General features: G+C 46.4%; 1 protein-coding gene across 1 annotated transcript in view; it reads left to right on the plus strand.

The window, feature by feature from the left end:
• Nucleotides 1-13,338, plus strand: part of SH3RF3 (SH3 domain containing ring finger 3) — a 660,635-nt gene that overhangs the window by 524,067 nt on the left and 123,230 nt on the right. Inside the window, exon 7 of the mRNA XM_006873039.1 lies at nt 9,596-9,766. Coding sequence (XP_006873101.1) covers nt 9,596-9,766 — 171 coding nt within the window. The remainder of the gene's footprint in view (nt 1-9,595; nt 9,767-13,338) is intronic.

Below are 13,338 nucleotides of genomic sequence, written 5' to 3' on the forward strand. Positions count from 1 at the left end.
TGACAAGCTACAGGCAACATTGTAGAGAATAAGCAATCCAGAACATTTCATTGTGCTCTTGAGAAAACTAAGAGGCAGTCATTAGAACAGAACAAGGGTTGTCGAATATTTCAAAATCTGAAAAGGTTTGTGCCAGGGTTGTATCCTTTCATCATACTTATTCAATCTAGAATAAAAGATTGGAGAAAATAGTCCAAGAAGTTGGATTCTATGCAAAAGAACATGACATCAGGATTGGAAGAAAATTCATTAACAACCTGCAATGTGCAGATGGCACAACCTTGCTTTCTGGAAGGGAAGAGGACTTGAAAATCTTACTGATGAACTTCAAAGACTATAGGATCTCACTGGGGTTCCTGGCCGGATGAAAAGGCTGGGCGCACTCAATTAAAGACTAAAGATTGAAAGTTTGAGTCCATCACGAGGCACCTTGGAAGAAAGGCCTGGTGATCTCCTTCTGAGAAATCGTCCACTGAGAACCTTGTGGAACGCCAGTGTGAGCCAGAGTTGTTCAGTTGTTAAAGAAAGTGTTACAGAAATAAGCAGACAACCAGGGCGAGTGAGTGAAGGCTCGGCTGGAATACTGTCAACAGTCTATACCTAAAAACAGGGCACAGGACCAAGGTGAGTGACCAACAGAGCTGTGGGGGTGATGCCCAGTGTCCCTTTGTTTCAGGGCACCTGGACGAAGGAGTGAGTGGGGCTGAAATCCAACCACTGACCCAGCTGCACACCTGGTGGAGGCCGCGTGTAAGGCCTGGAGTAAGGGGACCTTTTTTCCATTTATCTGCTCAGAAGAGGCGCCTCTGTCTAATTTACACAAAAGCTCTAGACTTTAAGGTGGTGGTGAAGAATGTTTTCTGAAGCACAATGCCCAACTAGTTCCTCAGCTTTGTGTGAAAGTTCACGGAGGTGCCATCAGAACTCAGAGGAGACTGGCACCTCTGATTCATATATATTTCAGAACTTTCCCTGAGTAGCTAGGTAGGAATAGGGTTAAACTGGCAAGACCTTAAGTAAATTTAAAGTGAGCGTTGGGCCTTGCCCACAGATAGCACCTTGACTTCATTTCATACTGAGGGTAGATTGTGTATAACTGGCCCCTGGTGGCCTTTGTGCCTGGGCCCAGCTCTACTGCCTACAGGTGATGTCTGAGGACTAGCTTGCTGTCTTGAGCACAGGGAACACCAACCAGCTCAGCCAAGAGACTGTCTCCAGCAGGTCAACCAATGAGAAAGAAAAGACAAGTTAGGAGTTCTCTGGAATCTAGAATCAACAAGGTGCAAGCAGTGGGCTTAGGGGAGCAAGAGTAGCTGAGATATCAGGTTGAGAGTTGGCCAGCCCATCCTTCGCGGTACAAATCACTCTTCAAGTGTGGTCCATCTGGTGCATTCTCTCGAGTCATTCTGAAAGGAAAACAGATGCTGAATGACATATTCACCCTCACCAGGCCAGTGCCTTGCCCCACCATGAGTCACACTCCAGACACGCAGATACCACGCACACAAGGGTGTCGTGCAAGCAAAAGAAAGCAGCCAGCAAACCCATCTGCTTTTGGTTTCCCCTCTGAGGCACCCAGGAGGGGAAAAAAGTAGGAGGGGAAGAGATTTTTCAAGGTGAAGTCAGACTTGTTTACATTCCGGTTCCCCCAGCAACGTATACCTAGAGACTGAACTTGAAATATTTAAACCAGGGGAAGGATTAGTCATCTGACAGAACAAATTTAAAATAAAGATGAAAATACCACGCATATTAATTTTCTTATGGAAATCAGCACAGCACCCTACCCACTTGGTGGACTACATTAGACGTGTGTGCACAGTAAGGGGTGGAGGGCTCAGGCCCTGCCTGTCTCCCTAAGTCCAGCCTTTCCAGCGCCCCCTACAGGACAACCCACCTAGCATTACTCACAGGTTCTGTTAGCCACAGAACCTGGCTCTGCCGCAAACTGTGTGAACATAGAGAAATTCTTAAGCTTTTTTGAGCCTTACTTTCTTCAGCTGTAAAATGGGGATATGATACCTACCTCAGAGATATACAGAGCTTACGAGAGAGTGTGAGTGTGTAGCACACAGCAAGTATTAGTTTCCTGCACTCCCTTCCTAGTCTTGGCTTAGCTGATGGCCCATGGCACCTGTGAAGCGGAATGCCCATGGCCTTTGAGCCATCTAGGGGCCACAGCAGCTAGTAAGGCTGCACATAAAATCAAAGACCCGATGACCGTGATTGACAAGGAAGAGAGTACCTCCCACCCCAAGCCCCCACCCCACGGTGACTCTTCCCTTGGAAATGACACTGTATTCTGATGTTAGTTATTCACCCTGTGGGGTGTCACAGTTCACTGGGTTACTGGGGTTTTAAATAAATAAAATACCTTCAGTTGTGAAAGAACAATCAACTTCATACTGCTAAGAATCTAGACTTTCATGTGAAGAGACATAATGTAGTATAAAATTCAAATCTATATATTTGAGCTCTGGTATCGTAATGGATACAAATCGGGTTGCTTATCTCAAAGTCAGCAGTGCAACACTACCAGCTGTTCCACGGGAGAAAGATGAGGCTTCCTGTTCCCATAAAGATTTACCGCCTCAGAAAAGTGTCTGTTCCTGGTCCTTATCAATATGGGTGGGATACGTGTAGTTCAAGTTGAATAAGTTGATCAGTTGACAGACAGCCAAGTTATTATTCCTCTGGGTATAAAAATGGAATTTCAAAGGAAGAGTTCTTTACTACCTACCTAAAGATCTTATTCAAGATTACTTTAAGCCCACTCTACAAAGAATCTTTGTGTCTATTTTGACTGGAAAGGAACAAAACTCTTCTTATATATTAAGATGCAAACACAAAGTACTTGTTTCATTGAATACATGTTGTTGTTGTTGTTAAGTGCCATCGGAGTTGGTTCCAACCCATAGTGACCCTGTGTAGGGTTTCCAAGGAGTGGCTGGTGACCTTGAACTGCTGACCTTGCAGTTCAAGCCGACTTTGCTACGCAGCGCATTAACCCACAGCGCCACGCCAGGATACATAGGGTCCCTAAAATGTTGCATAAAGCATAATAAATTCCTTCCCCAAACGTAATTAACTTTCTATTATTTCCTAGCTACCCCCTTAGGGTCCAGGAGTCCTGGTAGTGTAAAGGATTACAAGCTTGGCTGTGACCACAGGTCAGCGATTTCAGTTTACCAGGCACTCCACTGAAGAAAAAGATGAGGCTTTCTGCTCCCGTGAAGCTTTACTTGCTCAGAAACCCTGTACAGGGTCACTATGAGTCAGAACCGACTTGATGGCACACAGTGACCACCACCTCCACTCTTAAGCTCACAAACATCTGGTCAAACCATTCAAATGATTTGTTGGACATTTATCAGCGTTGCTTTATTTTAGAAATGTGGGGTGTGCATTTGGCAGCTGTCTAAGTTAGATGTTAATGGATAGCTCTGAATCAGGTGTGGTTCCATTCTTTGGAGGTGACTAAGCCAACATGCAATTTACACATTCATCCCATGAGGGTCTGACCTCTCTCTGCCAGGGACAGTTCACTGTGCAGTCAGGTGACTCAGAGAGCAAGCCCTCGGGCACCCGGAAGGAACAAGTGATTCAGACCAAAAACCAAATCCAATCCATTGTCGTTTGACTAGATCCTAACTCAGATCCCAACTCTTAGTGACCCTACAGGCAGTGTAGAATGGGCCCCAATAGCATTTCACGGAGGGGTTGGTGAGCTTGAACCACCCATTTTAATTATTTTATTAGCAGCCCAACTGTTGGCCTAATCGCTGCACTACCAGAGCTCCTGGTTCCGAGCAGGGGTCCCTTTATTCCGTTCTGGCACTCACACCCAGTCCCATCCCAGCTGATTCACAGTGTGAGTGCCCACCTAATGTGTCCCAGGCCTAGTCACCGGGCCCCTAAAAGCTGGACAAGTTGGAGGAGGAGGACTTGTGCAGGCTACTGGGGGGCTAAAAACCTGGTCTCCCATCATTGTTAGACGCTTGGTTACCACTTGGGTTCTGCTCCCCCCTGTGACTTACCTCTCACCACCAGCCCCACACCCAGCCTTCTGTTTTTCCACCACCTTCTTCCCGCTTTCCCAGGCTTTCTGCTTTCTTCCTTCTGTCTCAGTGTTCCTCCAAGCCACCTTAGCTTGGATGGTCAGCCTTGTCTGCCCTCCTTGCCCCACCTTTGGGGTCCTGCCTCTCCTTCGGATTTCCTGCCCTTCTCATACAGAGACCCTCATCCTGCAGGCTGCCCGGCCCGGTTCATACCCTGGTCTCTCTGCCTTTTCTTTTATCCTTCCTGTGAGCATGCCTCCCCGCCCCCATCTCCTTTCTTCTTCCCAACCCTTGATGCTGACCCCCTAATGATAGAAGCCCCCACCTGTTTGCTTTGCTGTTGTGTTTATGGTCCACGTCAGTGGATAGAGCAGGAGAGAAAATGACGTACTTTCCCACACACATGTGCACACACACACATACACACACCCACACCCCTTTTTCCTTAACCTTAGTTTTAAAACCAGAGCCTCTGTTTTATTCTTCTGCTGACAAATACTTGCAGACAACCTACTATGTGTCTGACACTATTGCAAACCAGAAGCCTCTGCTCTCATGGCGGGTACAGTCTAGGGAAGCAAGGGAAGAATGAGAGAGGAGAGCTGCAGAGAGAGTATGTGCAAAGGTCCTGAGGCAGGAGCATGTTTGATATATTCAGAGAACACCTTGGAGTCGAGCTTCCCTGAGGACCCCCAGCTAGAAGACATCATTGTGACGTCTTCCTCTGGGTTGTTTCTCTAGTTTCTAAAGAATAGAGCCCTGTCTTCGCCCTCCATTCAGCACTCTGGGGGAGACCTAACTACAGGTCCACAGGTAGATAGTCAGGATGTGTATGTCACAAGGTGGTGTGGCTGGTCACAGTCAAGTAGATCTCAGAAGGGAAATGGGAAGGAGAAAAGAAAGGAAGAAAAGGGAATGGAAATTCTCCATGCAGCATTCAGCCCCTAGTGGTTCTCCTCCCGGAAGCCAGCACCTCCCTCTTGGAACCTGTTTGCGTGAACGTGTTCATTTGGAAAGGTGTCTTCAACAAAGCGAAGCTCTCACCACACAGCAGAAACAGAGACTTGGAGGGAAAAAATTCACTGCGTCTGATTTCACTGAAATGCAATGCTTTCCTTATGAATGTGTCTGTGATCTGAAACCCATAAGTGCATAACACTGTGCAGACAAGGGGCGGACAAAACTTAGCATGCTTTCCAGGGCCGGGATCAAACAGAGGGAGCCCTCTGAGTTTTTCTGGGACCCCAAAGCATGATGGTCCCAGTGGCCCAGTCTTTCCTGTGAAAGTACTTAGTCATGGCAAGCAGTATCAACCCCAGATGGAAAAGGCGAGAAGAAGGATGAGCTAAGGCCATGTGGGCTGTGAGTCAGGGGAGACGCAGCCCAGGATGAGTCCCACAGACTCTCACTTTCCTTGTGGAAGCCCATGAGTACAACTCCTCAGACGTTTGGCAGAGTTCTGGGGTCTGCCGTGGCTGGCCCAGGTGAGCTCATTGTGTGTTCAGGCTTGACAGTGGGGCTGTGCACAGCTGGTAACCAACACCTCCTTTCTGTGTCCACCAGCCTCTGGGCAGGACCCAGGGGTGAGCTTTCTTTAACATAAGGTCCCTGGGTTTGTACCAACTTCAAATATGAGCCCACCCTAAAACCCCACCTGGTGCCCTGGTGCTCTCAGTGGCACAACCAAGAGAACCCCCTGGTGCAGTTCTGCATGGGTGACCATAAATTGGAATGAACTTCATAGCAGCAGGATTGTGTTTCAGATACTTGGGGCTCCTGTTTCCCATCAGGCAGCTGGGGGACCTCCTCATTGCTGCCCAGTCATGCACACAGAACAAAGGAGCACACAGTGGGCTCTCCCATCTGGTGACTAATGAAATGTAATGATTTGATTAGGTCTGGTATCACACACACTTGCCCATCGACCTAAGCTTGCCCCGAGGAACTGTTACCTGTTTAGTATTCTGCTCATTACCACTGTTTGTTTATTGGCCATAGAACCAGAAAGATGGTCTGACATCACAGAGCGAGAAGTACCCTTCAACACAAGTCATGCTTCAGTTCTGTTCCCTTGAGAGCAGGCACCAAGAACCGTGCATCCTTTTTATTGGTTCACAAGCCTCCACCCGTATCAGTGAGGCTTTTTTAGTTTTCCTTTGCCTTTGCTCTTCCCCAGTGAGACAGTCTCCTACGTAAGTTAGGACTTTTGTGAGACAAATGCAGTTTTCCTGTGCCTTTACCGTTTATAGTAATCAAACAGAGCTCTGTTGCTGAGTGTCATGAATTGGTTGCGACTCAGTGACCCTGCATAGGGTTTCTGAGGAATGACTGGCGAGTTTGAACCGCTGACCTTGTGATCCAGTTTTATCCTATGATTCCACACCAATACTCCAAGAGAGCACTGAGAATCAGCTGAAGTAAAAGCAGAATGATTATCCTTGGGTTTCGCTTTATTTGTCATCTGAGGAGAGTTTCAAAAACGTGACTATCTGTGCCCATGACACACAAGGCACCTGCTCACCGGTGATGGCCTTGTTTATCTTCCCAAAACGCAGAAGTCTTTCCTAATGTTCGGTTTTTATTTTTTCAAACAGGGATAGAAATCAAGATTTAAGTCACTCGTTCATACTCCAGATTGTTGCTAAGGGAAGAGGGAAAAGTGGGCAGGGTAAACTGTAAACAAAGGAAATAAACAAGATTGTAATTGAAAGAAAGCAAAATGTACTGGAGTGGATGTCATCAGCAAGTTAGAAAGGGGTGGCAGATTTTATTTTAAAGCCAAGGAAATTTTAGTCTCTGTTGTTGTTAAGTGCCGTCAAGTTGATTCTGACTCATAGTAACCCTCTGAGTATAGAATTTCTAAGGACTGGCTAGTGGGTTTGAACCGCCAAGCTTTTGCTTAGCAGTGCAGTGTTTATCTTACAGTGCCACTCCAGGACTCCATCTTTAGTGTCTTGTTGTTGTTAAGTGCTGTAGAGTCGATTGTGACTTATCGCAAGCCCTGTAGAGGGTTTCCAAGGAGCAAGAAGTAGATTTGAACTGCCTAACTTGTGGCTGATCCTACATCTCCAAACTAGGAACCCTCTTTAGTCTCTCCAGGACTTGAATTCTGTTCTAGAACATCCCTATCTCTGCCTCTCAGACCCACAAACCAGTTATGATCGAGTCCATTCCAACTCACCGTGAACTCATTTGTATAAGAGTCTAATTCCCTAGAGTTCTAAGTGGCTAAGTTTTTCAAATCTAAATTGCCAGGCCTTTTTTGAGGCATCTCTGAAAAACCACCCAACTTTCAGTTACCAGCAGGGTACCACCCAAGAACTCCTTTAGACCCAGGAAGCTTCATTTCATCTCCATTAACTCTTGGGAGTCATATCCCACATGTCTATATTTGTCGAGTCCGAAAGCCCCTTCCAGAGTCAGGAGGGGTCTCTGGGAAGTCTGAATTTTCTCAGAGATCTGCTGCTCACATGAGTCCTTGGGAAGCCAAGACTCTTGAAAGGGCCTCAGTCATGCCTACCAAGTAACACCGCAGTGATGTAAGGGCGGCTTACCCAGGAAGCACGGTAACGTGGGTTACCTGCGCTTACGTACTAATCTGTCATGAACAGTTTCACATCTTAGGTAAGACCCGTGTGAGATTGTTCAGTGCAGATTAGTTAGTAAGCACAAGTAGCCTGTGCTTACCTTTCCTACTTGGTACTCTGTCCCTGTCAGAGATTATAAATTTGGGAAGAGGCTTTGATTCTGTAGGAAGATACTGTGGGCTCAGAGAGAGACAGATGCCAGCCAGACCTAGAAGCAGAATCTTCTAGGTTCTGTGGTGAAAAAAAAAGTATAATTGTTTGCCACGAACTAGTTGTTGTTGTTGTTAAGTGTTGATGAGTCTATTCTGACCCATAGCAACACTGTATAGCGTTTCCAGGGAGCAGCTGATGAGTTTGAACTGCCGACCTTGCAGTTCAAACAGCTAGCAGTCTGGCACATTAAGCCACAGCATAAGGAAGCACAAATAAGCCTGTGCTTACCTTGCCTATCAGTTAATCCAACTCTGGTTTGAGATGCAGTATATGGCACTTTTGAGAAATTCATCTTCGGTGTTTTATTGAATTTAAGCCTCCACCAACTTTCCCAGCTGAAGTTTGTGAATCTCTCCAATCCAAAACTAACCATTCCCCAGCCCCCAAAATAGCAAAGAGCTTTCATAAGTGCTATCCTATCCTCAGACGTACCTGTGAGGTTGTGCCCCAGGTTGGTACCAGGTGTTTTACAAGAGGGCGACCAAGAGGCAAGGTAATTGGTTCAGCAGCTTAAGTTCTAAACCCTGGACCCGAATTTTCACCATTACATTTCATAGTTGGAGCCTTTCTTAGCTGCAAATAAGTTTTAAAACAAACGTCAAGTTTGAATAGATGAGTCACAGCACACATATCACAGTGAAGAACGTGACCAAGAATTCTCTAACTCGATGGTCTTTCTCTTTCAAAGAGGCTTCTGAGATCTCTTGCAATTCCAACCTAATTAGGTTACATCAGACAGGTAAACTATGACCCACATCAGACTCAATGTGGAAAACAAGTCTAAAACTGCTTCCTTAGTTCATATTTAGTTTCTCTTGTCCTGATAGTATGTCAGACTAGGGGGATAAATGTGTGGGGTTTCAGACGTGGTCCCCAGGGATCCGGTTCTGTTACGTATTTTAGCCTCTTGTTCATGGGCAGAGCAAACTGCCAAGTGCTCAGCTACTAATGAAAAAGATTGTCAGTTCAAAATCACTCAAGAGGCACCTCGGAAGAAAAGCCTGCCATATGTTTCTGAAAGATCACAACCATAAAGACTCTCTGGAGCACAGTTGTACTCTGCACACGTGGTGACTCCAGGACTTAGAATCACCTCAAGGGCAGCTGGTTTTGTTGGTTTTCTAGGGCCTTGGGTGAGCGGCTTGACCTCACTGAGCCTGGTGCCCATCTGTAAATATGGGCAGGTGATGATGACTACTGCCTTCCTAGAACCAGCACAGGGCTGTGAGGTACCCTGGCTTCTAGGCTCAGTGTGAGTGGGTTGCAGAGATCCCAGCTCCGCCCCTTCCCTGCCGTGTATCTGTGGGCACATGGTTTATCTCCCAGAATCTTGTTCTTCAGGTATAAAGTATCAGTAGCTGAAGCTCCCAGTCCAACTTATGATGTATGACCGCATTGTGTCTAGGGCCCAGCTTCTCACAGGTATCCCATGAGTAGCCCTGTCCTCACTGCTCCTTCCGAGCTATCTCATTGGAAACTAAGTCAGAGAAGGCGTGTGTGTGTGTGTGTGTGTGTGTGTGTGTTGTGTGTGTGAGAGAGAGAGAGAGAGAGAGAGAGAGAGTCCGCATTAAGCTGTGGAGCCCCGACAGGCATTAGCTACTATTTCTACGTTGTATTCACCCATAGTTGAGCCCTCGAATGTGTTTCAGTTGATGCAGGCAGCCCTGCGCCCACCCTGCCACCGATCCTTCACTTGAACACAAACATTGACTTTGGCCCTGAATCTTCTACCCACAGGTACCTGGCGCTTTACGCCTACAAACCCCAGAAGAATGATGAGCTGGAGCTACGCAAAGGCGAGATGTACCGAGTCATTGAGAAGTGCCAAGACGGCTGGTTCAAGGGGACATCCCTGAGGACTGGAGTCTCAGGAGTGTTCCCCGGAAACTACGTGACTCCTGTCTCCAGGTGAGGGCCAAGCAGGTAGACCTGGAAGGTAGCAGCTTCCTCCTCAGCTCCCTTAACATGAGTGTTATTGCCTAATGTGCTGTGGGCTGGGCATTCCAAAACACGGACAATTCAGAAGACAGCAAAGCACATCACTGCCAGTGGGGCTCAGCACATATGAACTCTGAGGTCTCCTTGCAGCCATGACGCTGTAGTCCTGAGCAAGGTTAGAAAGCAAAGGGTAATCTTGATGCTCGTTTTAACTTTTTAGTTGGGTTTTCTTGGTTTTACCTTATCAGACCCTGGCTACTACCTTGTTGCTACGTGCTATAGAATCAGTTCCAACTCATAGTGACCCTTTATAAGTCTTCTGAGGAGCGAGTGGTGGATTTGAACTGCTGACCTTTTGGTTCAAACTTACCTCAGGGTCTAATGCCTATCCTCCAGCACCACATCAGGACTCCAAGCAAGTAGTGTACCACCTCGAGTAGAATGGGAACAGAATGAATTGGAGATTGAGAAACAGCATTAACTAATGAAGTGAGAAAGTCCCCAAAGATAATATGATCTCAAGTGTGTCTGTGTGAGAGAGAGGAGAGTGTGTGTGTTGTTGCATCCTGTTACACATAAAGCACAAGGATGAAGGATAACAAGTGTTAATGATTTCAGTGTTGAGTCAGTTTTGACTCGTATCACCCTCTGTTGCATTCCCAAGGAGTTGCTGGTGGGTTTGACTTTCTGACTTTACAGTTAGCAGTCCAGTGCTTAACCTATATTAGTAGTAATTTAAAAAAAAGAAAAAGAAGTCTTCTTTATTCTTTCCTGTGCCTTACAAATTTTCTATTACAAGGGTGAGTCAAAAATGATCTACATGCTGGTTGTAAAATTTATTTTAATCAATTTTTAGAAAAGACACATCATTTTTTGACATAGCCTCCTCGCTTTTCAGGATACTTTGTCTCTCTGTCAACAGACTTTCATCTGCCCTTATTAAAAACTGTTTTAGGCTGAGCTGTGAGCCACAAATACACCACTGCCTTCACTTCTTCATCAGAGGGGAGTCTTCATCCTCGAAGGACTGCTTTCAGAGACCAAACAGGTGAACATCTGATGGAGCAAGATCAGGACTATAGGGTGGATGCTTTAACATCTCAAAAGAAAGTTTTTGCAAAATGTCCACAGTGTGGGCAGAGGTGTGTGGACGTGCACTGTCTTGCAAGATCACAACACCCTTGGAGAGCAGTCCTCTGTGTTTAATCCGAAGTTTAGGCTTCAGCTCTTCAGCAAGCCCCTTCACGTAAGAAGCACTGTTGATCACTGAACCTTTTTCCTGACAGTGTTCCAATCCTGGACCTTGAGAACCCCAGAAAACTGTAAGCATCAATTCCAGCTGATAGTTGACTGAAACTTTTTCTCGGTCGGCGATTGAGGACGCTTCCATTCCATACTCTGCCATTTACTCTCAGGCTCCTAGTGATGAATCCATGTCTCATCACCAGTTTCATTTTCTCAAAGACATTTTTATCTTCCTTGGAGTGTTGGTCCAAATTGTGTTTGCAGATATCCAAACGCTTGTTTATGCTCTTTCGTGAGTTGTTTCAGAAATCCAAGTTTGCCGTGGATGGTTTCAGAGGCAGAGCCACGGCTGATTTGCCACTTAATCCACTGTCATTCGTCTGTTCCACAGAATTATGTCACGCGCACGCTCAGTGTTGCCATCAGACATGAACGCGCATTTTAATATAACTGGAGTGCAGATAATTTGTGACTCACCCTCGTGTATCAATTTTAAAAAAGAATTTTTTTTTTAAGTTATTTTCTAAAAATTCACCAAAGAGATAACCCAGAGGTGTCTGAGAATTTCCTGCTGAGGTGACAGGAACCATTGCTTGGCTTCATGTCAGGTGTGCCATGCTCATCCAAGCCCTTGTGAGCGGTCTCTGTGGTAACACCCGAGGACGTACAGAAATTAAAGCCGTGGCCTTGGGGAGTCTGCTGTCTTTGAAATAAGATTTTCATGAAGGAAAGTGATGCATGGAACCTTCCATTGTTTGTTAGACTCATTTAAACTGTTCAAAGTTGTGTAAGGGGAGTACACCTAGTTCTTGATTCAAATCGTTTTATTTACTAAACCAGTGTTTCCCAAATGGTCCTCACTCAGGGCCTGGAGGGGAGAAGGAAGTCTGATCAGAGTCCAGAACGCAGAGAAGGACAAGATTTAAGAGGTGGTTGAACATACTACATTCAGTGGGTGAAGCTTAAGAGCTCACAGAAGGACTTTGAGATGCGTCCCGTACCTCAAACTTAAGCTAACAGACGTCTACTTTGGGAGTGGCCTCCACACTGGTTTCCTGGTGCTTATCCGCAGGTGTACATGACTCCCCAGCTGTGTACTGTCCCGTACCAGATTTTACAGAGGGAAATCTGTAGTCTTGATCTCCTGTGTTGGTGTTTACAGGCCACATCTTTAAGCCTACAACTTTGTTTACTTTTAAAGCCTCTCCACAAATCATCTCATGCTTGAGGAAACTACTCAGGTAGTTCAACACACCTGAATGACAATGAACCAGGGGTGGACTGTCATATGTTATGTGCCATTGAGTTGGTTCCGACCCATAGCGACCCTGTATAGGGTTTCCAAGGAGCAACTGGTGAGCTTCAACCACCAACTTTGTGCTTCAAACCCCTCTGCATTCTGATGTATTAACCCACAGTGCCACACCAGGACTCCAGACAGCCACTGGAGCCAGTGAAAATCACCCCAGCCAAGGTCAGGGTTGGGTTTCTGTCATACAGGTTAGCTCCAGAGTCTCCTCATGCTTAAACAGTTCATTAACCAGTGACGCTTCATCCAACGAAGAAGCCACCTAGCTGTGCTCCCCAGCTTTAGAGGGGGCACGCATCTGTACACCAAGCAGGCCTGGAAACAAGCTTGCTCAGGCTGCCCTGGATAATGTGTATCATTCCCCAGCACCATGGGGTCTGCCCTGCAGAACTCACACCCTCAAGGAAACCCAGTCATTGATGGTGGGGTGCCCAGCAGCCTTACCCAGTGCTGCCAGGGGCCATTTCAACCAGCTTCTTATGCATCTTTTTATAGGAGAGGCTGAGTCTTCACCACCCTCAGAAGTCCTGTCAGCATCCTCAGCCTTTGGAGGGAGTTAATCATCGTTTTGATTACCGGTTCTCCAAATTCCCAGTTTTTCTAGTTTTACTACTGCAGTTCTCTCTACCTTGCTCCTTGTTGTTGTTGTTGTGAGATGCCATCGAATCGGAACCGACTCATAGAGACCCCATGCACAGCAGAACGAAACAATGTCCGATCCTGGGCCAACCTCACTACAGCCACCACACTTGACGCCTTGCTCCTAGAATTCCTTAAATCTTTCAGAGACATGACAGTTGTACTTTAAATAAGGCTTCCTTATGTGGTATTCAGGATCCTCTGTCATCTGTCACCAGGCCATCATTCCAACCCCTGGGCCACCGCACTGCTCTCCTTGTTAATCCAGCCACATTGAATTACTTGCCATTCCCTACTCATACCATCCAGCTTCAGCAGAGCCCTCTTCCTCTCCCCAAATCTGAGCTAA

Source organism: Chrysochloris asiatica, unplaced genomic scaffold (genome assembly GCF_000296735.1).
Source record: "Chrysochloris asiatica unplaced genomic scaffold, ChrAsi1.0 scaffold00220, whole genome shotgun sequence".
Lineage (NCBI taxonomy): Eukaryota > Metazoa > Chordata > Mammalia > Afrosoricida > Chrysochloridae > Chrysochloris > Chrysochloris asiatica.